The sequence below is a fragment of the Prionailurus viverrinus genome, chromosome D1 (genome assembly GCF_022837055.1).
Source record: "Prionailurus viverrinus isolate Anna chromosome D1, UM_Priviv_1.0, whole genome shotgun sequence".
NCBI lineage: Eukaryota > Metazoa > Chordata > Mammalia > Carnivora > Felidae > Prionailurus > Prionailurus viverrinus.
The window spans coordinates 38101633-38129297 of NC_062570.1; the positions used below are offsets into that span (position 1 = coordinate 38101633).

General features: G+C 36.8%; 1 protein-coding gene across 4 annotated transcripts in view; it reads left to right on the forward strand.

The window, feature by feature from the left end:
- MTMR2 (myotubularin related protein 2) overlaps window positions 1–27665 on the forward strand; it is a 118125-nt gene that overhangs the window by 73150 nt on the left and 17310 nt on the right. For all 4 annotated transcript variants that reach the window (XM_047824222.1, XM_047824223.1, XM_047824225.1 and 1 more), the window contains 4 exons: window positions 2694–2795; window positions 4138–4221; window positions 16129–16278; window positions 17027–17215. In XM_047824222.1, the coding sequence (XP_047680178.1) occupies window positions 2694–2795; window positions 4138–4221; window positions 16129–16278; window positions 17027–17215 (525 nt within the window). The remainder of the gene's footprint in view (window positions 1–2693; window positions 2796–4137; window positions 4222–16128; window positions 16279–17026; window positions 17216–27665) is intronic.

A 27665-nucleotide genomic window follows, 5' to 3' on the forward strand; every position in this document is an offset into this window, starting at 1 on the left:
TCATGGTTGGCTCTGTTTTATTTTTGTCCCCGTATTTTCCTTTGCCATGAATGTTCTCTAACTCAGAGCATTTACCTATCATATTTATCTTTTAAAAAAAAATTAATTCCAGTGTTGTTAACATACAGTGTTGTATTTGTTTCAGGTGGACAATACAGTGATGTAGCAGTTCCATATTTTACTCAGTGCTCATCATAAGTGTACTCTTAATCCCCTTCACCTGTTTTACACCCCCCACCCCCCCCACCGGTAACCAGGAGTTTGTTCTCCATAATTAAGAGCCTGTTTTTCGGTTTGTTTCTCTCTATTTTTTTTTTTTGTTCATTTATTTTGTTTCTTAAATTCCATATATGAGTGATATCGTATGGTGTTTCTTTTAGCATTATACTTTCTGGATCCATCTAGGTTGTTGCAAATGGCAAGATCGCATTCATTTTTAACACTGAATAATGTATACATGCACACATACACACACAACATACACACACACACACACACACAACTCATCTTCTTTATCCATTCATCTACCAGTGGACACTTGGGCTGCTTCTGTGGTTTAGCTATTGTACAAAATGCTGCAGTAAACATAGGGGTGCATGTCCATTTGAACTAATGTTTTTGTATTCTTTGGGTAAACACTCAGTAATACGATTATGATCTGAGGGTAGTTCTAGTTTTAATTTTTTGAGGAGCCTTCACACTGTCTTCACTGTGGCTGCACCAGTTTGCATTCCCACCAACAGGGCACAAGGGTTCCTTTTTCTCTGCATCCTCATCAACACTTATTTCTTGAGTTTTTGATTTTAGTCATTCTGACAGGTGTGAGGTGATATCTCATTTTGGTTTTGATTTGCATTTCCCTGATGATGTCTAACTTGTATTTTTTAAATGCATTGATATTTGAATGAAACTTAGACTTTTAGATTTTCACCATTCCGTTCAGTCATAGATCTTTCATATCAGGTGCCACTTCTTTGGTTGCTGTTCTCAATGTGGTCTAATTAATACCTGTGCACATGTCAATTCTAGATCGCCTTAATTTTTCTTTGGTTCTTCTGCCAGTGCCAAGAGTAAAAGCAAGTTCCTTTCTTATGCTACTCTTAGAAGTTTTGTGTATCTAGTAATAAAAGTAATGACTTAATAATTATTTTTATGCTTTTCCACTGTTTTTTTTTTAATTTAACATTTATTTATTATTGAGAGACAGAGAGACATAGAGCGTGAGCAGGGGAGGGGTAGAGAGAGGGGGAGACACAGAATCTGAAGTAGGCTCCAGGCTCTGAGCTGCCAGCACAGAGCCCCACATGGGGCTTGAACTCACCAACTGTGAGATCATGACCTGAGCCGAAGTCAGCCACTTAACCGACTGAGCCACCCAGGCGCCTCTATGCTTTTCCACTGTAGTCAGAAGGGATCGAAGAGTGCAGTAGCTTTCAACCATGTGTCAGGCATGTTTAGCTTTCAACCATGTGTCAGGCACGTTGTCTCCTGGTCACTTTTCTGTAATCTAACAGTAAATAGAGTAAATTTGTAGGCTCCTGGCTGTGGTACTTTTAGATAGCTGTGTGGTTGACAGAGCGATTCTGAATATCTCTACTAGTGGTAAAGATTTTTACTGAAGAAAAACAAGGTATCAGCTTAGATTTCCATACATGTTTGTTTTATAATATGGTAGAACTAGTATCCTAGTTGTGGGTCAGATTTCTAATAAAATGTTCTACTCATTCATGTACTGCAAGTGCATTGTAGTATAGTCTCTGTATTCAGTTTTACAGGATTGGGTATAGTTTGAATTCTGCCTAGATTATAAAACACCTAAATAAAATGGGTTGTTTGAAAGTATTCTTAATCCTCAAGTTTTTCTTAGTGCAGTTAAGATGCCAGTAAACCAGAACATGAATATCTGTGTTCAGCCCGAGCACAGAAAATTGCTTGAGGACAAATAACAGAAACGGGAGCCTCCTTGGTCTTTAGATCTGACTCTAGAGCCCGCATGATATCAACCAAACAATTGAGAATTCACCTGTTAGGAGATGGTTAAAGAACTTGGACATGGAGTAGACAAGGAGATTTAGGCAGAGTTTGATTCTATCAGTCTAATAGCAGGAAGCTTACAAAGATCCAATGAAAATGAGTCCTGGGAAGGGGTCATAAATAGGAAAGTCATCACTAGGCATAATGGGAATGAAGATACTTATGAAATATAACAAGAGCTAATCAGGTTTTTAATAGGGAAATTGATGACAAAATGGGTTTTCACAGGGGAAGGACATAGGTGAGCTGTGTATCAGTCATAGTAAATTTCAGATATAATATCTTTTATCTCTAGTGCCTGCATCAGATGCTGTCTCCTTTACTGGCTTATCTTGAGTAAATACACAGAAATAAAATTTCTGTCCTCTGAATAAAATGAAAGATATATAAGAACATTATGGAAAGTTATAAACATTATTAAAGAACTTTAAATAAATAGATGAGTAGGCACAATAGCCTGGAAATTAGAGTACCTTGTGGTTTTGAATATTTCTTTCAATAAGGCATTGTGATTTCCCTGTCTCCAGGAGCTCTTGTCCTATTTTTGTATCCCACATTCACAGGTCTTAACATTTTCAAGATAGTTCCCAGTTACCTTATGTGTTTGTTCAATAAAAGGTGAACAATTACAGATGACTTGGATCCTAAATCTTTTCTAGGATATTCGGAACTTACGGTTCGCTCATAAACCTGAAGGGCGGACAAGAAGATCCATATTTGAGAATCTAATGAAATATGCATTTCCTGTCTCGAATAACCTGGTAAGGTGTTTTTTTTTTCTTTATCTTAGAAAAGTGTGTATTATAATTTTTGGAGTACTATAAAGAAACTTGTCTAAGCTACCTAGAAACTACATTTACGATCCTACTTTGCCATTAAACCAAATGCATAATTTAGGTTTAACCTAATCTCTTGGAATAGTTCTTTTTTGGTATGAAATGAGGAAACTGGACTAGCTGATTTCTGAGGTCAGTGTCTGCCCCCTGACATTCTATAATTATATGATCTTTCTATCCAGGGCATTCCCATGATGAAAAGCTGTCTGTGGGCTTCATTAGGATTTGAAATCTTTTTGTTTGTTTTTGTTTTTTGTATTTTTTTTGTTTTTGTTTTTGTTTTTGTTTTTTTGGTTTGTTTATTTATTTTGAGGGATGGAGAAGGGCAGAGAGAGAGAGTCCCAAGCAGGCTCTGCACTGTCAACACAGAGCTCAATACGGGGCTCGATCTCACACACTGTGAGATCATAATCTCAGCCAAAATCAGGTAGTCGGACGCTTGACCGACTGAGCCATCTAGGCGTCCCTGAAATCTTTTTTAATTAGGAGCTGAGAGTTAAGTCTACCAATTTTAGGAGGAGAGGGTGGACAAATACTTAGCTGAGCTCCTGCTATCTGCTAGTCATGATGTTAGGCTTCCTCATTTATGTTACATAACCCAGCTTCCATGGTGGGTGTAGCCCCAGGTTGGGTGGCAAATATTATTTATCCCTATTTTGGAGTTGAAGCCAGGAACAGGTAGGCAGTTACCTCAAGGGCACAGCTAGTAGGGAGCAAAATTGGAATCAGTACTGGTCTTTTGAGTCTCCTTTGAATGTTTTTCATCATAGTTGTTTCTGTCATTCTGTCTATTTAAATGATAAGTTTTCTTTTTTGGTATACCGATTGTATGCCAAGAAATAATACGTTCAGTATGTTTTAGAAAATGTAGCATCAACTTCGGCTGCCTAACTGCTGACATCTGGGATGTCAAACAGATTAATTATATCAGAAGATGTCTTTTGTTATGTAAAGTCTTTCATTATTTAGAAGAAAACCTAAGCAGCTGATATCTGAAGGAAATACGGTGATATGTTAGCATTTGATAAATCTTGGTGGTGGGCCTCTGTGCTTTTCTATATGTTTGAAAAATATGAAAAAAACAATATATTTTCAAAATTATAAAACAAGAGCTAAAACAGCAATATGAAATAGGACACCAATACAAAACATCCTTACAGATGAGTAAATGAAAACTTTGGGTATGATAAGGATATCTTTCTGATTATCTCCTTAAATGTCTTTTTTTTTTGTTTTTTAGCTATTAACTCTGTTTACTGTTTTGTAGCCTCTTTTTGCTTTTGAATACAAAGAAGTATTCCCTGAAAATGGGTGGAAGCTATATGACTCTCTTTTAGAGTATAGAAGGCAGGTATGTACTTTTTTTCTTTCAATTTTAATGTTATGGATTATTTTCATTAGAACACAAAGCTTAAAGGTAGACATAAATAGCTTTATGTAAGCTGTATGGGTTTTACTGTTGTTCTTTCAATGAAGCCTAATCCTGATTTCTTGTCTGCTTTCAGTTTCTTTAAACTGGGTTGAGGGGCGCCTGGGTGGCTCAGTCGGTTAAGCAGCCGACTTCGGCTCAGGTCATGATCTCGTGGTCTGTGAGTTCAAGCCCCGCATCGGGCTCTGTGCTGACAGCTCAGAGCCTGGAGCCTGTTTCAGATTCTGTGTCTCCCTCTTGCTGACCCTCCCCTGTTCATGCTCTGTTTCTCTCTGTCTCAAAAATAAATAAAAACGTTAAAAAAAAAAATTAAAAAAAAAAAATAAACTGGGTTGAGACAATGCCAAACTCAGTTTGAGACAGAGTTCTTTTAGAAATCTTTTCTTGTCCACCGAAGACCTTACAAGTAAATCAGCTTGTTTAAACAATGGTTAATAATGGTAAAAATTAAATGGTAAATATGTTTACATTTTGATATTCTTATATGCCATTCAACATTATTCACACATATTCTTCTCTTTTGGATATCCTATAACATAATTCTAAAAACTTTTATAGTAGTTCTCCTTACAGCTTAGCTCCCCATGAAATTTTAGAAGTTTTAGATTTTCATAGAGGACACACGTCTACATAAAATGTTAACAAATCAAATGTGATAGTATACCAAAGAGATAATACATCGTGACTAAGATGAGTTGGTTTAATATTAGAAAACCTGTTGGTGGGATTCACCACAGCAAGAGATGAAAGCAGAATTCAGTCTGGAAATGTCTGGAAATCTGCAGCACAGTCTATCATTCTCCCTCTTCTTTCTCGACCCACCACTTCCCAGAGCCCTTAAACTGACTATTTAAACTCTCCCTACAATAGTCTTTATTTTTAACTTTGCCCATGTTCACTGTGCTTTCTTGAGAATTTAAGTTCAGAGACATTGATTGTTTCTTTGGTAATCATTAGATCTGATACTCAGTTTTTCTAGAATTCAGATATGAAAATAAACTGATTTTGTCTTTAGATTTCAAACATTTCATTTGAATTATAAAGCTTCCAATTGACTGAAGTGTGTTTCACAAAGCAAGGAGAGTAAAAACCCGTCACACCACTAGAGAACTAAAGACACCCAGTGGTTTGAAGCGCAGTTTGTTGCTCAGTAGCATGTGGCCAGTAAAATCGAAAATTTCTTATTCAGTTTTAAAGCCAGCAGCTTGGCAGAGTATGAAGCAGAATACACAATAAATGGATCAATTAAAAATCAAGAGTCTACAAGTAACATTGCAAGATATTTGCCACTTCAAAAAGTCAGTGTCAGAACTGGGTGGGAAAGCAACCAGAAAATCTAACCAATGTCCTTGGTATGGTCAAAATGAGGAATATTCTGTGGGGATCTGGGCAGAAATTGCCATCTGTTCTAGTAGCACCAACATAGAACTTTGGAAAGCAGGTGGGAGACCTGTGGCTACAGAAAAGAAGTGTTATTAACAGAAAAAAATAAGTTAAAGAGTAAATGAACAGTTATACCCTAATTATAAGATGAGGAAGTGTGGCAGTCAGAATAGAGTCTACATTAAATGATATAGATGCTTTATGATCTTTGACTTACTGGGTGAATTTTTGACTTTTTTTTTTTCTTAAAGAGTTAGATACTTTGTCTCTGAGTCAACTAAGCCAAATCATACTATAAATAACACTGCATTTTTTGTAGTTAGAAGATTCAGGTTTTGGGGTTTATTTTGGTGTATATTAAGTTTATGATAGGAGAAAATGAAAATAATACTTTAATAGAAACCTTAAGACTAAAGATGAAACATCAGAGTATCCCTTTTCAATTAAAAAAGATTTAAAGTGGTAACCCTTGCACCCTGCATAGAATTCAAAAGTTCAAAAGGGTCTATTGAAAGGTAGGTTTCCCTTCCAGGACAGCCTTGTCCCTCAGCCACCCCAGCTCCTCTCCCGTTAGGAAATAAAGTTACTGGTTGCCTGTGTATTCTCTCAGAGATCTTATGCCTGCAAAGCCTGAGTATATGTGTGCATTATTTTTTTAAGCAGATAACAGCTCACTGTGCACACTGTTCTGTACCTGTCTTTTTCACTTAATGTGTTTTGGAGATCATACCATCTCAGAACACACAGACCTCCCTCTTCTTTTTTTCTTTCAAGTTGAGGTATAATTCATATTCCATAAAATTTACCACTTTAAAGTGTACAGTCCACTGTTTTTTAAACTTGTTTTTTAATATATATATATTTATTTATTTATTTATTTATTTATTTATTTATTTATTTATTTTAGAGAAAGAATGTGAGCAGGGGAGGGACAGAGAGAGAGGGAGACACAAAATCCGAAAGCAGGCTCCAGGCTCTGAGCTGTCAGCACAGAGCCTGATGCGGGGCCAGAACTCACAAACCACGAAACCATGACTGAGCCGAAATCAAGAGAGAGTCAGACGCTTAACCGACTGAGCCACCCAGGCGTCCCTCCGCTGGTTTTTAGCATATGCCCAGAGGTGTACAACTATTACCACGAATTCCAGAGCATTTAGAAGACTGAGTTTGAATCCTATCTCTAGCTCTTACTTTGCCCTCATTCTTAGGTATGTGCTCTGGAATGAGTCATTCATGTCAGAGTGCTTTTATTTTTTACTTGGTCATAGGAACTCATTTATAGGAATGTTTGAAGGATTGTTAATATACAGGAAGATATTTTATGAATCAAAGAAATCTACTCAAATGATTATTATTGTATTTATTACATTGTAAAGCTTTAAAAAAAGAAATCATGACTGCTTAGATTCATTGTGTGAGGCTGCTAAAACATGAAAGAAAAGCCATATTAATTCTGTAGACCTATACATTATAGTGCTAATTATACATTATTTTTAATGGACAAACCTATTAACAACTGTTTAAACTTGTTACGTAAGAGGACGTTTCTTTAGTTTACTCTTTTTTTTTTTTTAAGTTTATTTATTTTGAGAGAGAGAGTGAGCATGAGCAGGGCAGGAGCAGAGAAAACAGGAGAGAGAGAATCCCAAGGAAGCTCTATGCTGTCAGTGCAGAGCCTGATGTGGGGCTCAATCTCATGAATCAAGAGATCATGACCTGAGCCAAAATCAAGAGTTGGACACTTAACCACCTGAGCCAGCCAGGCACCCCTCTTTAATTTACTCTTTTAAAAAAAATATTTGTTATGCTAAGTGAAAGAAGTCATACAGAGAAAGACAGATACCATATGTTTTCACTCTTATATTTATCCTGGGAAACTTAACAGAAGACCATGGGGGAGGGGAAGGAAAAAAAAAAAAAGGTTGGAGAGGGAGGGAGCCAAAACCATAAGAGACTCTTAAAAACTGAGAACAAACTGAGGGTTGATGGGGGGTGGGAGGGTGGGTGATGGGTATTAAGGAGGGCACCTGTTGGGATGAGCACTGAGTGTTGTATGGAAACCAATTTGACAATAAATTTCATATTAAAAAATTAAAAAAAATATATTTATTTTTTTTAAGAGAGAGAACGCATGAACAGGGGAGGGGCAGAGAGAGGGAAACAGGATCTGAAGCAGGCTTTGCACTGACAGCAGACAGCCCGACGTGACTCGAATGAACAAACCAAGACATCATGACCTGAGCTAAAGTGGGATGCTTAACCAACTAAGCCACCCAGGAGCCCCAAATTTACTCTTTTTTTAGAAAGTTGTATTTACTTATTTTGAGAGAGACAGTGCGAATTGGGGACAGGAGAGAGAGAAGGAGAGAGAGAATCCTAAGCAGGCTCTACACTGCCAGTGCAGAGCCCAATGCAGGGCTCACACTCTCAAACTGCAAGATTATGACCTGAGCTGAAACCAAGAGTCAGACACTTAACTGACTAAGCCACCGAGGCCCCCCTAATCTACTCTTGGTGCTCGTAGTGATTATACAGAGGAACCTTGAAATTTGTGGATAAGGTCAAGAAAAATCATCAGTTGCTAAAACAGTAGAAATCAGTATTAAATAAATGAACATGGGTCTTCTGCAGGAATATTCAATCATAGGGTAGATGTATTGCTTAACAAATTTGGAAGACATTCAAATCCAGTCAAGGAAAACAGAATTTATCCTCAGAACTGGAATATATATAACTAAGGAAAGCTATAATTCAGTTAATTTAGTTGTAACTTGACTCTGATAAATGGGAACATTAACTGAAGGGCAGTGATTTGCAAGGAGAGTATAAACATGTATGCCAAAATCAATACTTGTCGGTGTGTCTTTAGTACTGTCTACAAAGAGTGTATGCTGACTAGCCAACTCCACTTTTTGGTTTGGAAGCGAATTCCTGTAGTAGAGATAGGTGTGTCAACTTATCTAAGAATGAGGAAGACTATAGTCATAAATGTAATTAATGTAACATATGTAATGTAAGTCAGTGGTTCCACCCCCACTCTGACAATTTCCTGAAGCATGTTACGTACTGGTAACAGTCGTTCTCTGTGAGAGTGGTTTTCTTTAAGGATGTGCGAATGGATTGACAGATGGGGGAGTACCTACCTGGGTTGGGAGTGGTACATTAGGATCTCAGGTGATGTATGCTTTTAGGTGATCCAACCCTCTTAGCTCTCAATCCATATTTTCTAAGAAAACTTCAAAAGCCAATTTTGCTTCTTATGAAGGCTTCCTTTTGGTTCATTAATTTATCCATTAATACATTCCTTCCTTCCTTCACTTATTCATCCATCCATTTATCAAATTTATACAGCACTACTATATACTAGTGGCTAAGTCTTTGAAACAGGAAGATACAATCCTGACTTGCAAAGAGCATATATTTAATGGAGGATTCAAAGAAGTAAACTAACAATTAAAGTACACAGTGATGAATACAGTGACTGATAAAGCAGGTACTCCAGTGAGAGAATATGAGGCCGTTTGGGAACTAAAAGTATTTGGTGCAGGCTAGACTAGAGTGTGGAGGGGCAAGACATCAGTGTGGAGAAAGTGGGAAGATGAAGGCCTTTGCTAAGTCCCATAAAGGAGTTTCTTTTACAGTTTTATTGAGAAATAATTGACATACATCACCATACAAGTTTAAAGTGCACAGCATGATGGTTTGATTTACACATATTGTGACATGATTACCAGAATAGGTTCAGCTAACATCCATCTTGTCACAATAGACAGAATTAAAAAAAAGAAAAAAGGGGAAAATTTTTTTTTTCTTATGAGGAGAACGCATTGGATTTACCCTCAGCAACTTTCCTTGTATATCATACAGCAGTGTTAGCTGTAGTCGTCATGTTGTACATTACATCCCTAGTATTTATCTGCCTTGCAATGGAAGTTATACCTTTTTACCACCTGACTGCTTTCCTTCAGTTTCCCTTCCCCCACCCTGTGGCTCTGGGAACCACAAGTCTGTTCTCTTTTTCTGTCCTTTGCTATGAGTTTTTTTTTTCTTTTTTTAAATATTCCACCTGTAAGGGAGATCATATAGTATTTATTTTTTTCTGTTTGACTTCTTTCACTTGGCATGATACCCTCAAGGTCCTTCCATGTTGTTACAAATGGTAAGATTTCCTTGCTTTTTATGGCTGGATAATATTCCATTGTATAAGTATACCACAGCTTCTTTACCCATTTATCCACCAGTAGACATTTAGGTTGTTTCCATGTCTTGGCTATTTTAAATAATGCTGCTATGAACATGGGGGTGCAGGTATCTTTTCAAGTTGCTGTTTTTGTTTCCTTTGGATATATTCCCAGAAGTGGAATTGCTGGATCCTATCATAGTTCTGTTTTTGATTTTTTGAGCATCATCCATACTGTTTTCCATAGTGGCTGAGGCACTTTACAATCCCACCAATAGGGTTTTCTTTCTTCACGACACCAGCATTTGCTGTCTCATGTTTTTGTTTTTTTGTTTTTCTGGATAACAGCCACTCTGACAGATGTGAGGAGATATCTCACTGTAGCTTTAATTTGCATTTACCTAATGACTATATTGAGAATCTTTTTTTTATATCATAATCGCTTTTATTTATTTTTTTAATATATAAAATTTACTGTCAAATTGGTTTCCATACAACACCCAGTGCTCATCCCAAAAGATGCTCTCTTCAATACCCATCACCTACCCTCTCCTCCCTCCCACCCCCTATCAACCCTCAGTTTGTTCTCAGTTTTTAAGAGCCTCTTATGCTTTGGCTCTCTCCCACTCTAACCTCTTTTTTTTTTTTTTTTTTCACGTATCTGTTGGCCTTGTATATATACACGAGACATTTTTTTTTTTTTTTGAGTATAGTTGACATACAGTGTTACATTAGTTTTAGGTGTACAATGTAGCGATTTGGTGTATTGCATGAGTTCTTTATATATTTTGGATATTAACCCCTTATCAGGTACACGGTTTACAAATATTTTTTCCCAAACTATAGGTTGTCTTCTCACTTTGTTGATGATTTCTTTTGCTGTGCAGAAAATTTTTAATTTGATGTAGTCCCTTTTGTTTTTTATTTGTTTCTTGTGCTTTTGGTGTCCTATCCAAAAAATTGTTGCTGAGGTCCGTGTCAAGGAACTCTCTATTCCTATATTTTCATGGTTTCAGGTATTACATTTAAGTCTAATCCATTTTGAGTTAATTTTGGTGAGTGATGTTATACGTGGGTCCAGTTTCATTCTTTTACATGTGAATATCAAATTATCCTGGCACCATTGATTGAAGAGATTGTCCCTGCTCCATTGAGTTCTTTGCTCCCTTGTCAAATATTAGTTGACTATCTATGTGTGAGTTTATTTCTAGGCTCTTGATTCTGTTCCATTAGTTGTATTTGTCTGTTTTAATGTGAATCTGTTTTGATAACTGTGGCTTTATAGTATAGCTCAAAATCAGGAAGTGTAACAACTCTGGCTTTGTCCTTCTTTCTCAGGATTTCTTTGGCTATTCGGTGTCTTTTTTGGAGACACAAGCTACCTTCTCACTTATTTGCATCTTTGTTCAATTTTTTTGTTTTGTCAGTGTCTTGTAGTTTTCAGAGTAGAGATCTTTTACCTCCTTAAGTTAAATTTATTTCTAAGTATTTTATTGTTTTTGATGTTATTGTAAATGACATTGATTTGTTTATTGTTTTATCGGAAATTCGTTCTCATCGTATAGAAACACTATTGATTTTTGTATGTTAATTTTGTATCTTGCAACTTCACTGAATTTATTGATTAGATCTAACATTTCTGGTCTTGGGCTTTTCTCCTTTGAGGGATCTTTTTAAAATTGTCTATTTATTTATTTATTTATTTATTTAAAAAAAATTTTTTTTTTTTTTTAAAAAAATTTTTTTTTTTAACGTTTATTTATTTTTGGGACAGAGAGAGACAGAGCATGAACGGGGGAGGGGCAGAGAGAGAGGGAGACAGAGAATTGGAAACAGGCTCCAGGCTCTGAGCCATCAGCCCAGAGCCCGACGCAGGGCTTGAACTCATGGACCGCGAGATCGTGACCTGGCTGAAGTCGGACGCTTAACCGACTGCGCCACCCAGGCGCCCCAAAAAATTGTCTATTTATTTTGAGAGAAAGTATGTGAGCAGGGGTAGGAGCAGAGAGAGAGAGAGAGAGAGAGAGGGAAAGAGAGAGAGAGAGGGAAATCCCAAGGAGGCTCTGCACTGTTAGCACAGAGCCCCATGTAGGGCTCAAACTCACAAACTGTGAGATCATAACCTGAGCTGAAATCAAGAGTCGGACACTCAACCGACAGAGCCATCCAGGCGCCCTTGCATTGAGAGATTTTTAACTACTGATTCAATTTCCTTACTAGTAATTGGTCTATTCAGAGCATCTGTTTCTTCTTGATTTAGTTTTGGTAAGTTGTCTGAGAATGTTTCCATTTCTTCTAGCGGTCCAGTTTGTTGGCAATTAGTTTCATAATAACCTGTTACCATAATTTGAATTTCTGTGCTATCAGTTGTAATATCTCCTTTTTCATTTATAATTTTGTTAATTTAGACCCTTTCTCTTTTTCCCTTAGTTAGTCTAAGAGTATAACTAAGATATAGACTTAGGTTGTTAATTTGGGATCTTTCTTACTTTTTAAGGTAGGCATTTATTGCTATGAACTTCTCTTTTAGAAGTGTTTTTGCTACATCCAGCAAGTTCTGGTATATTGTGTTTGTTTTTGTTTGTCTCAATAAACTTTATTTCCCCTTTAATTTGTTCCCTGACCCATTGGTTGTCCAGGAGAATGTTGCTTAATTTTTTCATGTTTGTGAAGTTTTCAGTTTTCCTTTTGTTACTGATTTCTAGTTTTAGGACACTGTGGTCAGAGAAGATACCTGGTATGATTTTATTAGTCTTATTGATTTTGCTAAGACGTGTTTTGTGACCTAACGTGGTCTATAGTAGAAAGTGTTCTGTGTGCACTTCAGAGGATGTATATTCTGCTGTTGTTGGATAGAGTGTTCTGTGTATACCTGTTAGGTCCATTTTGACCATAGTGTTGTTTATATCCACTGATTCCTTATTGATTTTTCTGTCTAGGTGATCTATCCATTGTTGACAATGGGGTATTGACATCCCCAACTGTTACCATACTACTGTTTATTTCTCCTTTGCTCTGTTAGTTTTTGCTTTATACATATAGGATTTACTTTATACATTTAGGAGCTCCAAAGTTGAATGCGTAAATATTTACAGTTGTTTTATCTTCTTGATGTATTGTCCCTTTTCTCAGTATACCAAGACTTTTTTTTCCTTCTTACTATTGTTAGTTTAAAGTCTATTTTGCCTGTGTGGTCACCCTGCTTTTTACTTTTTTTTTTTTTTTTGTAAGTAGGCTTCACACCCAGTGTGGGGCTTGAACTCACAACGCTGAGATCAAGAGTCCCGATGCTTAACTGACTGAGCCAACCAGGGTCCCCACCCCTGCTTTTTTTTTTTTTTTTAATCATTTGCTTGCAATGTCTTTTCCCATCTTTTCATTCCCAGTCTGTGTGAGTCTTTGAGACTAAAGTGAGTCTCTTATAGGCAGCTGAATTCTAGGGCTGGCACAACTCCTCATTTGAGAATCTAAATTAGGGAGTTCTGTACCCTGCTGAGTTCCCTGGTCAGAGTGTACGTGCCCCGGGCTTGGCTGTGCAGGTGAGCAAAACCATTGGTTTGAATTACTACTTGGACACAGCAGGTATGAACTCTGTTTCCCTGTAGTGTGAGATCAGAGTAGGGACTCCTACAAAGCGGATCCACAATGCTGGGGTGAGGGAGGGATGCTGCTGGTGGTCTGCTCCTGGCTTGTGCTTCCTACTGGAGGAGCCAGGGGTTCAGAGGAGACCTCTCTGTGTGGTGGTGCTGGGATGGCCTTGGAGGAGGGACAGTGTGGTCAACATGCAGCCACTTCTCTTCCCCTTCCATTGCAGGCTTTCTGGGTCTCCGTGTTGTAGGATTCTCTCGATGCTGTCTTGTTCCTGAGTGGTTGTTAGTTGTTCTTCTTGCATGGAGGAGCAAAGTCAGGAACACCTGTGTTGCCACTTGGTGACCTCACTCCTCCCCATGAAGGATTTATACTTTATCTGAAAAGGAATAGGTAACCATAGACAGAGGAATGGCATGCTAACTTGCATCTTAGATGATTATGTGGAGGCAGCATGGGGAATGACTTGCAGAGGGACAGGAGAGAAGTGGTAATGGCCTGAATTAGGGAAGTTCCAGTGAGGATAGAAAATAGTGACCAAAGTTTTCTTTTGATACTTTTAGAAGAAAAAAGTCATAGAAACCGGTCGTTGATTGGATGTAAGGGGTAAGGATGTAAGGAAGGGGATGAGTTAAAGATGGTATCTAAGGTTTTTGCTTGAGTACCACCTCTGTAAACTTGCCAGTTCACCATACTTTTTCGTTATAGCATGGGAATACATTTTTAAGCCTTTAATTCTTTCTTTTATTTCTAACAATAAGTAAGGATTTTACCTGAACCATTTTTTAGTATGTAAAAAGTTAAGGAAAGCAAGAGGGAAAGAATGATGTGTATCATAAGAAGCTAGGTTGAGACTAGGCTAATGTAAATGGAATATAAGGCACTGATGAAGAAACACCATGGCTAGGAATTCATGGAAACTCTATTGATAGCATTTACCATATGATTACTGGGAAGAAATTTTCTTTCCTTTCTTATTTTTAATACTGTCTTGGGTATTTGGCAGTCGCTTGAGAAATACCTCTTTAAAGGGGAGTACATTCTGCCCTTTGATTTCAGATTTTTGTTAACAATTTCATGAACTAGGATATTAATTTTTTTTAGGAACAATGTACTTCTAAATAAAAAGGATAGGTTTGGAATGTACATGGAATTCTTTGTTACCTCCTTTGGTCAAGTTGCAGTGTACCACAATTTCTTCACCTATAAACTGAAGTTAACAGAACCTGAGTACAATAAGATGTACATGTGTGTGTGTAAAAAGTCTGCTGACATGCACCTGTGCATAACAGGTACTCAATAAATGTGTGTGTGGTGGGGGAGTTTACTATAATTTGGTTTCTTTCTATTCTTTCTTTTTCTGATTGATTATGTGAGTTGTCAGGGGCCATAAATTTTAAATATATATATTTTCTTAATTCCAGTTAATTAATGACCTTCTTTTCTGTGGAATGGAAGATGGAAAATTTTAAGTGTCTTATTTAAGTAACCCTTTATGTGAAGTAGTAGACTAGTTATAGCAAATCCTGAAGGACCAAATGAGGGCTTATTAATTGATTTGTTTTCAAAAATATTTCTCTTGCCTGTTGGTTTTGCCTTCTGATACTCGTTTTTTTTTTTTTTTTTTTTTTTTTAATTTTAGGGAGAGAGAAAGCATGAATGAGCAGGGGAGAAGGAGAGAAGGGTAGAGGGAAGGAGAGAGAGAGAGAGGGAGGGAGGGAGAGACAGAGAAAAGGAGGGAGGGAGGGAGAGAGAGAGAGAGAGAGAGAGAGAGAAAGAGAGAGAGAATATCTTAAGTAGCTCCACGCTCACACAGAGCCCCACATGGGGCTCAATCCTACAGCCCGGGGATCATGACCTGAGCTGAAACCAAGAGTCAGATGCTCAGCCCACTGAGCCACCGAGGTGCTCCACTCTCTTGCTTTTCTTCTGTGTGTTAGATTAGCAACATTCCATTACTACTATAATTTAGGAGGGAAAAATTCACTTCAGGTATGTAAGTGATAAGCATATGTATAGCATTCTGGTGGATACTTGGATATTTGATAGCTGCTCCCTGACATTTCTTTATTTAAGGTATTTGAATGGCAACAAAATCAATTATCCAGTCAACCTGAATGAGACTTTTTTTTTAAAGACAGGGAACATTTTCAGTGTTACTGTGTCCTTCCTTCCTACTGGATATGTTTATTTTATTTATTTATTTATTTTATTTTTTTTCATTTATTTATTTTTGGGACAGAGAGAGACAGAGCATGAACGGGGGAGGAACAGAGAGAGAGGGAGACACAGAATCGGAAACAGGCTCCAGGCTCTGAGCCATCAGCCCAGAGCCTGACGCGGGGCTCGAACTCACGGGCCACGAGATCGTGACCTGGCTGAAGTCGGACGCTTAACCGACTGCGCCACCCAGGCGCCCCCCTACTGGATATGTTTAGCACAGACCCAACAATCGATCAGTATTTAATGATTTAAGAAATCTTTCAATATGTAATTGAGTACCAAACTGAACACAGATCCCTGCATTGGAATAGCCTGGCCACTATACCAGTAGACAGTGACTATTCCAACAACTTAAGAGATAGTGGAGACAAGAGAGGTTAAATAGGATAGCTTTTATTTCATTATATTGTAATATTTTAGGTAGTAATTTGTCCTGTGTTTTATTTCACATGTAGGGAATTCCGAATGAAAGCTGGAGAATAACAAAGATAAATGAGAGGTATGAGCTTTGTGATACATATCCTGCCCTATTGGTTGTGCCAGCAAATATTCCTGATGAAGAATTAAAGAGGGTGGCATCCTTCAGATCAAGGGGCCGTATCCCAGTAAGTATGAAGCTTTGAGGAGACTTTGCAAATGCTTGTGTACTCTGCGTGATGCTGAAGTTAATGAATGGGAACATGGATGCAGGATAAAAATAGCTATAGCAACAGGCCTTTTATGGGGGTATTAGAGGATGAGTTATTTAGTAAAATGAAAAGTGGAGGAAAGACTTAAAGAAGTTTCTGAGAATCCGATATGGGTATTAGAGAACTGCACAGACTTGCAATTCTTAACTTGAAAACAAAGTTGGCTCTGTATTGTTCACTATTTCTTTATTTTATTATATATTCTTTAATCATGGTGATAACTGCTCTTTTCCTTCAAACCCTGGAAAGAAGAAAACTTTATAAATTTATGATGAAGTATTGTGTTTTAGAAAGATTGGCTTAAATAATTTTTGTTACAAAGCTCATAGATTCTGAAGATGTTATAGTTAGTTTGCTGATTTAGTAATAAAACTTTAAGAGGTTTACTTAACACTCTTTTAATATATTTTTTCCTAGAGACAGCACTTCCGAATAATCATGACTTTCATAACTCAATACCTGATTAAAGAATTAGACCAAATTGCCCATATGCCAGAGTTGGCTTGAAAGAAAGACAATGATTTTTTATAGCAGCCTTATATATCCTTTCATGGTTAGGCTTTGGAACTAATCAGAAAGCAGAATTTTATAGAGTAATGTTTTTGAGAAGAATTATAAACAGAAACATATATAAAGCGTGTGTCACTGTTTTTCCCCCATTAAGGTTTTATCATGGATTCATCCTGAGAGTCAAGCCACAATCACTCGATGTAGCCAGCCCATGGTAGGAGTGAGTGGAAAGCGAAGCAAAGAAGACGAAAAATACCTTCAAGCTATCATGGATTCCAATGCTCAGTCTCATAAAATCTTTATATTTGATGCCCGGCCAAGTGTCAATGCTGTTGCCAATAAGGTGAGATTGTCTTTCAGTAATTAAGATTTCAGTTCCATGAATCAGCTGAGTTTGGTGGGAGCCACAATGTAGTAGAAAGATTTCGGGCTCTCCAGTGACAAAGATACAGATTCTAATGCTGGCTCTCCTGCTTGATGGTGTGACTTTGAGTTAGTTACTTAATCTTGTAACTTTTTATTTGTTTACTTTTTTATTGAAGTACAATTGAAATACAACCTCATGTTAGTTACAAGTTTACAATATAATGATTCAGTATTTGTACACACTGTAAAATGCTGACCACATCACATCTGTTTACCATCTACTACGATACAAATTTTCTTAGAATGAAAACTTTTAGGATTTACCTTCCTAGCAACTTTCAGAATCATATCATTGACTCCATGGGGACTATAGTCCCCATGTTGTATGTTACATTCTCATGACTTACTTATTTTGTAACTGGTAATTTGTACCTTCTTATCTCCATGCATTTTGTTCCCTACCAAACCCCCCACCCTGCAACCACCAATCTGTTCTCTGTATCTGTGAGTTTTGTTTGTTCATTTGTTTTGTTTTTTAGATTCGAGGTCTGAGTGCAATGATACAGTATTTGTCTTTGTCTGACTTAGTTCACTTAGCGTGATACTCTTGAGGTCCATTTGTGTTGCACAAATGGCAAGATTTCATTTCTTTTTATGGCTGAGCAGTATTCCACATTTTCTTTTTAAAGTTCATTTATATTGAAAGACAGAGCACAAGTAGGGGAGTAGCAGAGAGGGAGAGAGGAGAGAGGAGAGAGGAGAGAGGAGAGAGAGAGAATTCCAAGCAGGCTCAGCACTGTCAGTGCAGATCCTGATGTGGGGCTTGAACTTAGGAACCGTGAGATCGTGACCTGAGCTGAAGTTAGGCACTTAACTGAGTAAGCTATCCAGGTGCCCCTATACCACATTTTCTTTATACATTCATGCACTGATGGACAGATAGATTCTTTCCATATCTTGGCTATTGTAAATAATGCTGCAATGAACATAAGAGTGCATAGCTCTTTTCATATTAGTTGTTTTTATTTTCTTACAATAAATAGCAAGAAGTGGAACTGCTGAATTGCATAATGATTCTGTTTTTAATTAAAATTTTTTAAATTTGTCTTGAGAGAGAGCGAGTGCACATGTGTGAGTAAGCGGGGGGGGGGAGCAGAGAGGGAGGGAGGGAGGGAAGGAGGGAGAGAGAGAGAGAGAGAGAGAGAGAGAGAGAGAGAGAGAGAATCCAAGCAGGCTCCATGCTGTCAGCAAAAGTCTGAATTAGGGCTCAATCTTACAAACCATGAGATCATGACCTGAACCTAAATCAAGAGTCGGACACTTAACTGACGGAGCTACCCAGGCGCCCCTATTTTTAATTTTTTGAGGAACCTCCCTACCATTGCCGTCATGCTTATCTTTTTGATAATGGCCATTCTGACTGATGTGCAGTTATATCTCATTGTGGATATAATTTGCATTTCCCTGATAATGAGTGATGTTGAGCATCTTTTCATGTGCCTGTTGGCCATCTGTTGTCTTCTTTGGAAAAATGTCTATTCAAATCCTCTGCCTATTTTTCAATAGGATTGTTTGTTGTTATTGAGCTGTATAAGTTCATTATGTATTTTGGATATTTATTCCTTATCTGATGTATGATTTTCAGATATCCTCTCCCATTTGCTAGTGAGGAGGTCCCTTCAGTATGCAGAAGCTTTTTGTTTGATGTAGTCCCATTTGTTTATTTTTGCTTTTGTTGCCATTACTTCTGGAGTAGGGGCCAAAAAGATACCATTAAGACCAATGTCATGGAGCTTATCACCTTAGTTTTCTTCTAGGAAGTTGAGGGTTTCTTGTCTTACATTCAAGTCTTTAATCCATTTCAAGTACAGTTTTGTATATGGTGTAAGGTAGTAGTCCAGTTTTATTCTTCTGCATGTGACTCTCCATAACAGTTATTGAAGAGACTGTCCTTTCCCCATGTATATTCTTGTCTCCCTTGTATATTAATTGACCATATATACATGGGTTTATTTCTGGGCTCTGTGTTCTGTTGTATTGCTCTATGTATATGTTTTCATGCCAACACCATACTGTTTTGATTACTGTAGCTTTGTAGTATAGTTTTAAAAAAATTTTAATGTTTATTTATTTTTGAGAGACAGAGACAGCATGAGTGGGAGAGGGCAGAGAGAGAGAGAGCGAGACCCAGAATATGAAGCAGGCTCCAGGCTCTAAGCTGTTAGCACAGAGCCCGACGCGGGGCTCAAACTCATGACCCGAGCCGAAGTCGGGTGCTCAACCGACTGAGCCACCCAGGTGCCCCATAGCTTTGTAGTATATTTTAAAATCAGCATGATGCCTCCAGCTTTGTTTTTGTCAGTATAATGGGATATTTTGTGGCTCCAAACAAATTTTGAGATGGTTTTATTTCTGTGAAAAATGCCATTGGAATTTTGATAGGGATGGCATTGAGTCTGTAGATTGCTTTGGGCAATACAACATTTTTCAAATTAATTTTTCCAGTCTAACATATATCTTTCCATTTATTTATGTCTTCCTCAGTTTCTTTCATCAGTGTCTTACAGTTTGCAGTGTAAAGTTTTCTCACCTTCATAGTTAAATTTACTCCTGCAAATTTTATTATTTTTGATGCATGTGTAAAGAAGATTGTTTTCTTAATTCTCTGACAGTTCATTGTTAATGTATAAAAAAAAGTAATAGATTTTTATATTGATTTTATGTGATTTGAAGTGATTGTTACTTCATTCATATATTAGTTCTAATCATTTTTTTGGTTGAATTTTTAGGGTTTTCTCTATATAAAATCATGTCTACAAATAGTGACAATTTTACTTCTCCTTTCAATTTGGATGCCTTTTATTTCTTTTTCTGCATAATTGCTCTGGCTAGATTTCCAGTATTTTGTTGCATAAAAGTGGTGACAGTGGGTATCCTTGTCTTGTTGGTGATCTTAAAGGAAAAGCTTTCAGCTTTTCACCATTGAGTATGATAGTTGGGGACTTGTCACACATGGCCTTTATTGTGTTGAGTGTTTTCTGTACTCTGGTAAGAGTTGTTGTCATAAATGGATGTTGAATTTTGTCACATGCTTTTTCTGCATCTTTTAAGATGATATGATTTTTATTCTTAATTTTGTCAATGTGTTTTATCACGTTGATTGTTCTGTAGATGTTGAACCATTCTTACATCCCCCAAATAAATCCTACTTGATCATGGCATATGATCCTTTTAATGCATTGTTGATTTGGTCTGTTGAGTATTTTTGCATCTATGTTCATTAGGGATATTGACCTGTAATTTTTCTTTTTTTTTTTTTTTTTTTTTTTTTGGTCTGCTTTTGGTGTCAGGGCAATGCTGGTCTCATAAAATCAGTTTGGTAGTATTCCTACCTCTTCAGTTTTGGAGGAGTATGAAAGGATGAAAGGATAGGTATTAAATCTTATTTGAACATTTGGTAGAAATCCCCAGTGAAGCTGTCTGGTTCTCGACTTTTGTTTGTTGGGAGGTTTTTGATTACTGACTCAGTTTCCTTACTAGTAATTCTTCTATTCAGATTTTCTGTTTTCTTCATGATTTGGTCTTGGAAAATTATGTTTCTAGGAATTTATTCATTTTTTTTCTTGGTTGTCAAGTTTATTGGCATATTATTGGTCATAGTCATCTCTTATATCCTTTGTATTTCTTTAATATCAGTTGGAACTTAACCCTTCTGATTTTATTTATTTGAACCGTCTCTTTTTCTTAGTCTGGGTAAAGGTGTGTTGATGTTATTAATCTGGCTTAGTTTCATTGATCTTTTCTAATATGGTTTCAGTCTCTGTTTCATTTTTTTCCATTCTGATCTTTATTAGTTTCCTCTTTGTATGAATTTTGGGCTTACTTTGTTCTTTTATAGTTTCTTGTTTCTTTAGGTAGGCCTGTATTGTTATGAATTTGACTCTTAGAATTGCTTTTGCTGCATCCCATAGATTATGGTGTGTTATATTTCCATTTTCATTTGTCTCAAGCTATTTTTAATATCTTCTTTGATTTCTTTGTTAACCCATTGATTGTTCAGTACCATATTGTTTAATTTCCATATATTTGTGATCCACCCTGCGCCCCCCCCCCCCCCAGTTTTTGCCTTACAGTTGATTTATAGTTTTGTACCATTGTGTGCAGAAAAGATGCTTGATATGGTTTCAGTCTTCTTCAATTTATTGAGACTTGTCTTGTGGCCTAACATATGATCCATCCTGGGGAATATTCTATGTGCACTGAGAAGAATGTGTATTTTCCTGTTTTTCAATGGAATGTTCTGTTTATATCTAATAAGTCCATCTGGTGCAATGTGTCATGTAAGGTTGATGTTTATTAATTTTCTGTCTGGATGATCTATCCACTGATGTAAGTAGCCTGTTAATCCCCTACTATTATTGTATTGCTGTCAGTTTCTCCTATTAGGTCTGTTGGTATTTGCTTTATGTATTTAGGTACTCTTATATTGGGTGCATAAACATTTACAAATGTTGCATCTTGCCAGATTGACCCCTCTATCATTATGTATGGCCCATCCTTGTCTTTTATTACAGTCTTTTATTACAGTCTTCCTAAAGGTCTATCTTGTGTGGTCAGTATACATATAAGAAAGTGATACCTGGTTTCTTTTGGTTTCGATTTGCAGGAAACATATTTTTTTATGTCTTTACTTTCAGTCTCCACATGTCCTTACATCTGAAATATGTCTACTGGAGGCAACATATTGATGGGTCTTGTTCTTTTTTTTTTTTTTTTTTTTTAATCCATTCAGCACTCTTTTGATCAGAGAATTTAGTCCAGTTACAGCTAAAGTGATTATTGATAGGTAAATACTTATTGGCTTTTTTTTTTTTTTTTTTTTGTCAATTTGTAGTTCCTCTCCATTTCTTTCTTCTTCATTTGGTTTCTTCCCTTTTGGTTTAATGACTTTCTATGTTCTTATGCTTAGATTCCTTTCTCATCATTTTTTGTGCATCTACCATGGATTTTTGCTTTGTGGTTACCATGGGGCTCATATATTACTGCCTTTATATGAAACGGTCCATGTTAAGATGATAGCAGGTTAAGTTTGAATGCATTCTGAAACTCTACACTTTTAGTCCCCCTGATACATTTTGTGTTTTTGAATTCACATTTTACAACTTTTTATTTTGAGTATCTTTTAACTTTTTATTGTGTTTATAGTTATTTTCACTTTTTAAAATCTTTATCCTAACTTTATAAGTGATTAATGTGCTATGCTTACTATATATTTCTCTTTACAAGTGAGATTTTTACTTTCATTTTTTTGTTATTAATTAGTGCCCTTTCTTTTCAGCTTGAAGAAGTCCCTTTAAAATGTTTTGTAAGGCTGATGAACTCCTTTAGCTTTTGTTTTCTGGAAAGCTCTTTATCTCTTCTTCAATTCTGAATGATAACCTTGACAGAAAGAGAATTCTTGATAGGAATGGTTTCCTTCAGCAGCTTGAATATATCATGCCACTCCCTTCTGTCCTGAACAGTTACTGCTGAAAATACTGCTGATTGTCTCATAGAGTTTTCTTTATACATAACATGTTGTTTTTCTCTTGCTGCTTTTAAGATTCTCTCCTTATTTTTAACTTTTGACATTTTAATTATAATATGACTTAGTATAACTCTTTTTGTGTTTATTTTATTTGCAACTCTCGACTTCCTGGAACAAAATGTCTCTTTCTCTGGTTTAGGGAAAATTTCAGCCATTATTTCTTCAAATAAGTTTTCTGCCCCTTTCTCTTCCTCTTGACCTTCTGGCATCCCTATAATGCAAATTTCATTCCACTTAATGTTGACCCATAGGTCCCTTAAGCTATGTTTACTTTTTAAAAATTCTTTTTTGTTTTTGCTGCTCTTTGGGGATGAGTTCCACTGCCCTCTCTTCCAGCTCACTGATTTTATCTTGTTTTCATCTGGTCTGCTGTTGAACCCCTCTTGCACTTTTCTGTTTAATTATTGAATTCTTCAGTTCTATGATGTCCATTTCGTTCTTATATTTTCTATATATTTATTGAATTTTGCTGTGTTCATTCATACTTCTGAGTTTGGTGAGCATCTTTATGACTATTATTTTGAACTTTTTATCAGGTAAATTAGTTATCTCCATTTCAATGAGGTGTTTTTTTTTTTTTCCCCTGGGGTTTTAGCTTGTGTTTTTCATTTGGAACATATTTTTCTTTCTCCCAATTTTGCTCAAGTCCCTGTGTTTCTATGTATTAGGTGATAAAACAGCTATGTCTCCTTCTCTTGCAGGAGTGGCATTGTTGAGGAGATGAGGCTTATCATTTAACCTTGCCCTAGTTTTTGGTTGTCTTTCAAATCTTTGGGATTGTGTAAGCAGCCTGATGTTTTTTTGGTAGGTCCCAGTTGTTGAGGTTGTACCAAGATCTTGAGTGTTACTGGGGGGGGGGGGGGGGGGGTGATCTTAGTCATCCCCCAGTTGGGGGCCGATTGGAAGCTAGACCCTCAGGTAGCAGCTTCTAAGGTATGCAGATATACACAGTCCTATGGGACTGCAATTGTAGACCTTGCTGGCCTCCAGACCAAGTGATCTGGAGGTATCCCCTTAGTGACAGTTGTAAAAATTTAGGGCTTCAGACAAGTATATGGGCTTTTTTTTTTTTTTTTTTTTCTGGAGGTACTGGCAAACTATAGTGGGACATAGTGAGAGCTCATAGGTAGTATCGCTCAGCTCTTGTTTTCTGAGAGCATTTCCATAGACTCAGGATGTGTTATAAACCTGAAGCTATAGATCACGTAGTTAGGCCATTCTCAGAAAAAAGGTTGAGGATATATTTAAACCTGCCAACTATACAATGCCCTGAGGGTGGTTGCCTACCAAGAACTGCCTCTCCAATTGTTTCAGACCCACAGGGCCCAGAAACACAATCCCCCTTGGCCACCAGAGCCAGGCACACAGTGGGTGTCCCCTAGTGAGCTACATGCACCAGCTGCCTTTGATGGTTCCAAAGTGAGGTGGCATGTGGGGGTGGGTTATTTAATCTTTTTAGACTTTAATTTGCTCACTTGTAAAATGAGAATAATAATAGCTAACAGGGTTGGTGTGGGGGCAAAACCCATCTAATAAAAAGTAGTGCATGACCCTGTGCTCACTTACATAATAAATAAGTATTCAGCAATTATTTGTTTCCTTCCCCTTCTCCAAACTTGACAACTAACTGAGTTTATGACTGGCTAGAGTGTGCACAGCAGGGCTGTAGAAATCAGTGTTCTCTGTGACCGGTGCTGCCCTCTTCTGACTGTCCTCCACCTCTACGAGTTATTCAGACTGGAGACTTGCAGTTAGCTGGGGCAGTAGTCCCGGTTTCTGCTATAAAGATTTTCATTGTGGAAATAGAAATTTGGTCCAGTTGACAAAATCTACCATAGGAGAAGGAGAGAGAAGAGATACAATTTCGCTTTAGTAAGTTACCTTTTTTTCTTTTTTTACTCCCAGTAAGTGATGTATCTGTGTCATAGAATTAGCTAATGCAGATAACCAAAAAGAACATATTTTAAAATTCTCCAAATCCTGTAACTAAGAGAAACACCGTTAAACACTGGTTGTACCTCCAGACCTATGAGTATACACATGCACACGTACACCTGAAATAGTGGGATAATTATACCTTCCTTTTAAAAACATTGACACTGTATCTTTCTATGCCAATAAACATTTATCTATAACATGATTTTAATGGTACAGTAACTAACAGTATCAACTGTTGTTGGATGTGTAGGTCATTTCTGGGTTTTTTGGTTTTGTTTTTTTTTGTTTTTTTTGTTTTGTTTTTGCCTGTATAAACAATGCTGGGATGATTGTCCTTTAATTAAATTGTGGTGCATGTGCCTAATTATTTCCATCCTGTTTAGTGTTTCGAGGGCATTGTGAATTCCATGCATTCTCTATTAAACTTTAAATATTTCCCCTCAAAGGAGAAATGAGATAATGTGTACATGAAGGCTGCAGGACAGGCACTAGCATATATTGTTCTAGTAATTACTTGTTCTTTCCCCTTCCAAAACTTTACTCTGAATTAGCAGGAGGGAGACTTAGTATGTTTTCTAGCATGAGAGGAGAAAGAAGAGAGAAATATAATGCAGAAAAGGTGGTAAAACAGACTTATATTCCATATCTTATTTTTTTTAATTATTCTGATACAGATTTCATATGGAAAATCCCCTCTTTTTTTAAAGGCTGATGTATTTTATTTATTGGTACATTTTGCTGGTTATAAAATATATAATAGACAGTATGGAAAAACTAGGCAGGCCTAGAAAAAAGAAATAAAAATCACCATATCCACTAATACTTTAATATATTTTCTTCCCTTATTTTTTTTTTGTGCATTTATACGTTGATTGTTTTGTTTCTTTGTTTTTCCTCTTAATATTATAGGAAGCATTTTCTCTAATTAAATATTCTTGAAAAATAATGTAATATTCATTATAGCTGTGTCATTCATTTAATCGTGTTTCTAATGTTAGGTGTTCAAGTACTGATTTAGTATTTTAAATATAGCTGACATAAATATCTTTTGTTTGCATCTGTATTTCCTTAAAAGAGTATCCTAGGTATGTGATTACCATATCAAAATTTAAACTGTGCATTTTTAAAGAGTTTTGTTACATATTATCAACATTCTTTGGGAAAGTTGATTCAGTTTACCAGCCTAATGTCTTCTCCCCACTGCCCCCGCCAGTTTTACTGAGATACAATTGACATAGAACATTGCACAAGTTTAAAGTACGCACTATAATGACTTGCTATGTTACATATATTATGAAATGATCACCACAATAAGTTTAGTTAACGTCCATCATAATTACAAGTATCTTTTTCCTTGTGATGAGAACTTGTAAAGTGTATTTTCTTAGCAACTTTCAAATATACAATATGAGATTGTTAACCATAGTCATCACGTTTTACATCACATCCCCAGAACTTACCTTTTAAGTAGAAGTTTGTACCTTTTGACTCCCTTCACCCAGTTTCCCCACCTACCACCCCCTTTTTAATTTGCAAAAGTGTACATCCTTGTTGCAACAAATATTTTTTACCTGAGCTGTAAGAATATTCTCTGTAGCTTAATCACTGTGGATATGACAAGTCCTCTTGCAGTCATGATGCATGTCAAGAATTAAACCTTTGCCAGCCACGGAGTCTTCCATGAGTGCCCTGCTCCAATCCAGTTCACCTTCTAATCCTACTAAAAGTAACCATTATCCTAACTTTTATAATAATCGTCTTGTTGCATTTCTTTATGTTATTACCAAAGTGTGTATCCCTAGACTATGGTTTAGCCTTGTTTTTAAATTTAAAATGTTTACTTTTTTAATGTTTATTTATTTTTGAGAGAGATAGAGACAGAGCAAGCAGGGGAGAGGCAGAGAAAGAGGGAGAAACAGAATCTGAAGCAGGCTCCAGGCTCAGAGCTGTTAGCACAGAGCCCAATGTGGAGCTCGAACCCATGAACCGTAAAATCATGACCTGAGTAGAAGTTGGATGCTTAACCAACTGAGCCACCCAGGTGCCCCCAGCCTTGTTGTTTTAATACTGCATTTGATCTTTTTTTTTCTTCCTAATTTTATTTATTTTAGAGAGAGGCGGTGGGGGTGGGGGTAGGGAGCGTGAGCAGGGGTTGGGGACAGAGAGAGAGGGGAGAGAATGAGAATCCCATGCTGATGGTGTGGAGCCTGATATGGGGGCTCAAACTCACAAACCATGATACCATGAGCTGAGCCAAAATCAGAAGTCAGACACTTAACCGTCTGAGCCACACAGGCACCCTGTATTTGATGTGTCTTTTAAGTCTCTCTTAATCTGTAGTCTACCCCTTGCCCATCTCTTTCTTTTCTTGACATTTTATGTGTAGTTTCCCATAGTCCAGATTTTGCTGTTGCATTATGGTATGGTTCAACTTTTTTTCTGTCCTTTGAATTTCTTTCACATGAATTTAGAGGTTTATTCAGATCCAGGTTCAACACCTTTGGCAAGGCTATAGTGGGTATATCAGGAGGGAGGCACATCATTTGTGGCTGATTCTCCTTTGGGGGTGTTAGCAACTGTTTTCTGCTCAGCGCCTGGACAAATTAACTCACTGGATTTGCAAAATGGTGGTATTTTAATTTCATGATTTCTTTTTCAGCTGTTAGTTGAACTCTCTCTATAAAGAAACACTTCCTATTGTCTATATTTTGGTTAACCAGCAATCTAGTTTATGTAAGAAAGCCAGGATAAATACTTGGTTCTTTCTTATTAGCCAGTTTTCCCAGTAATGAGCTTGCTATCATCCCATGAAGATGACTAATTTTTTAAAGTATCATTATGAATGTATTTAAATACATTCAACATTTTCTAATCCATTGCAGAAAAAAAATATATATTTTTA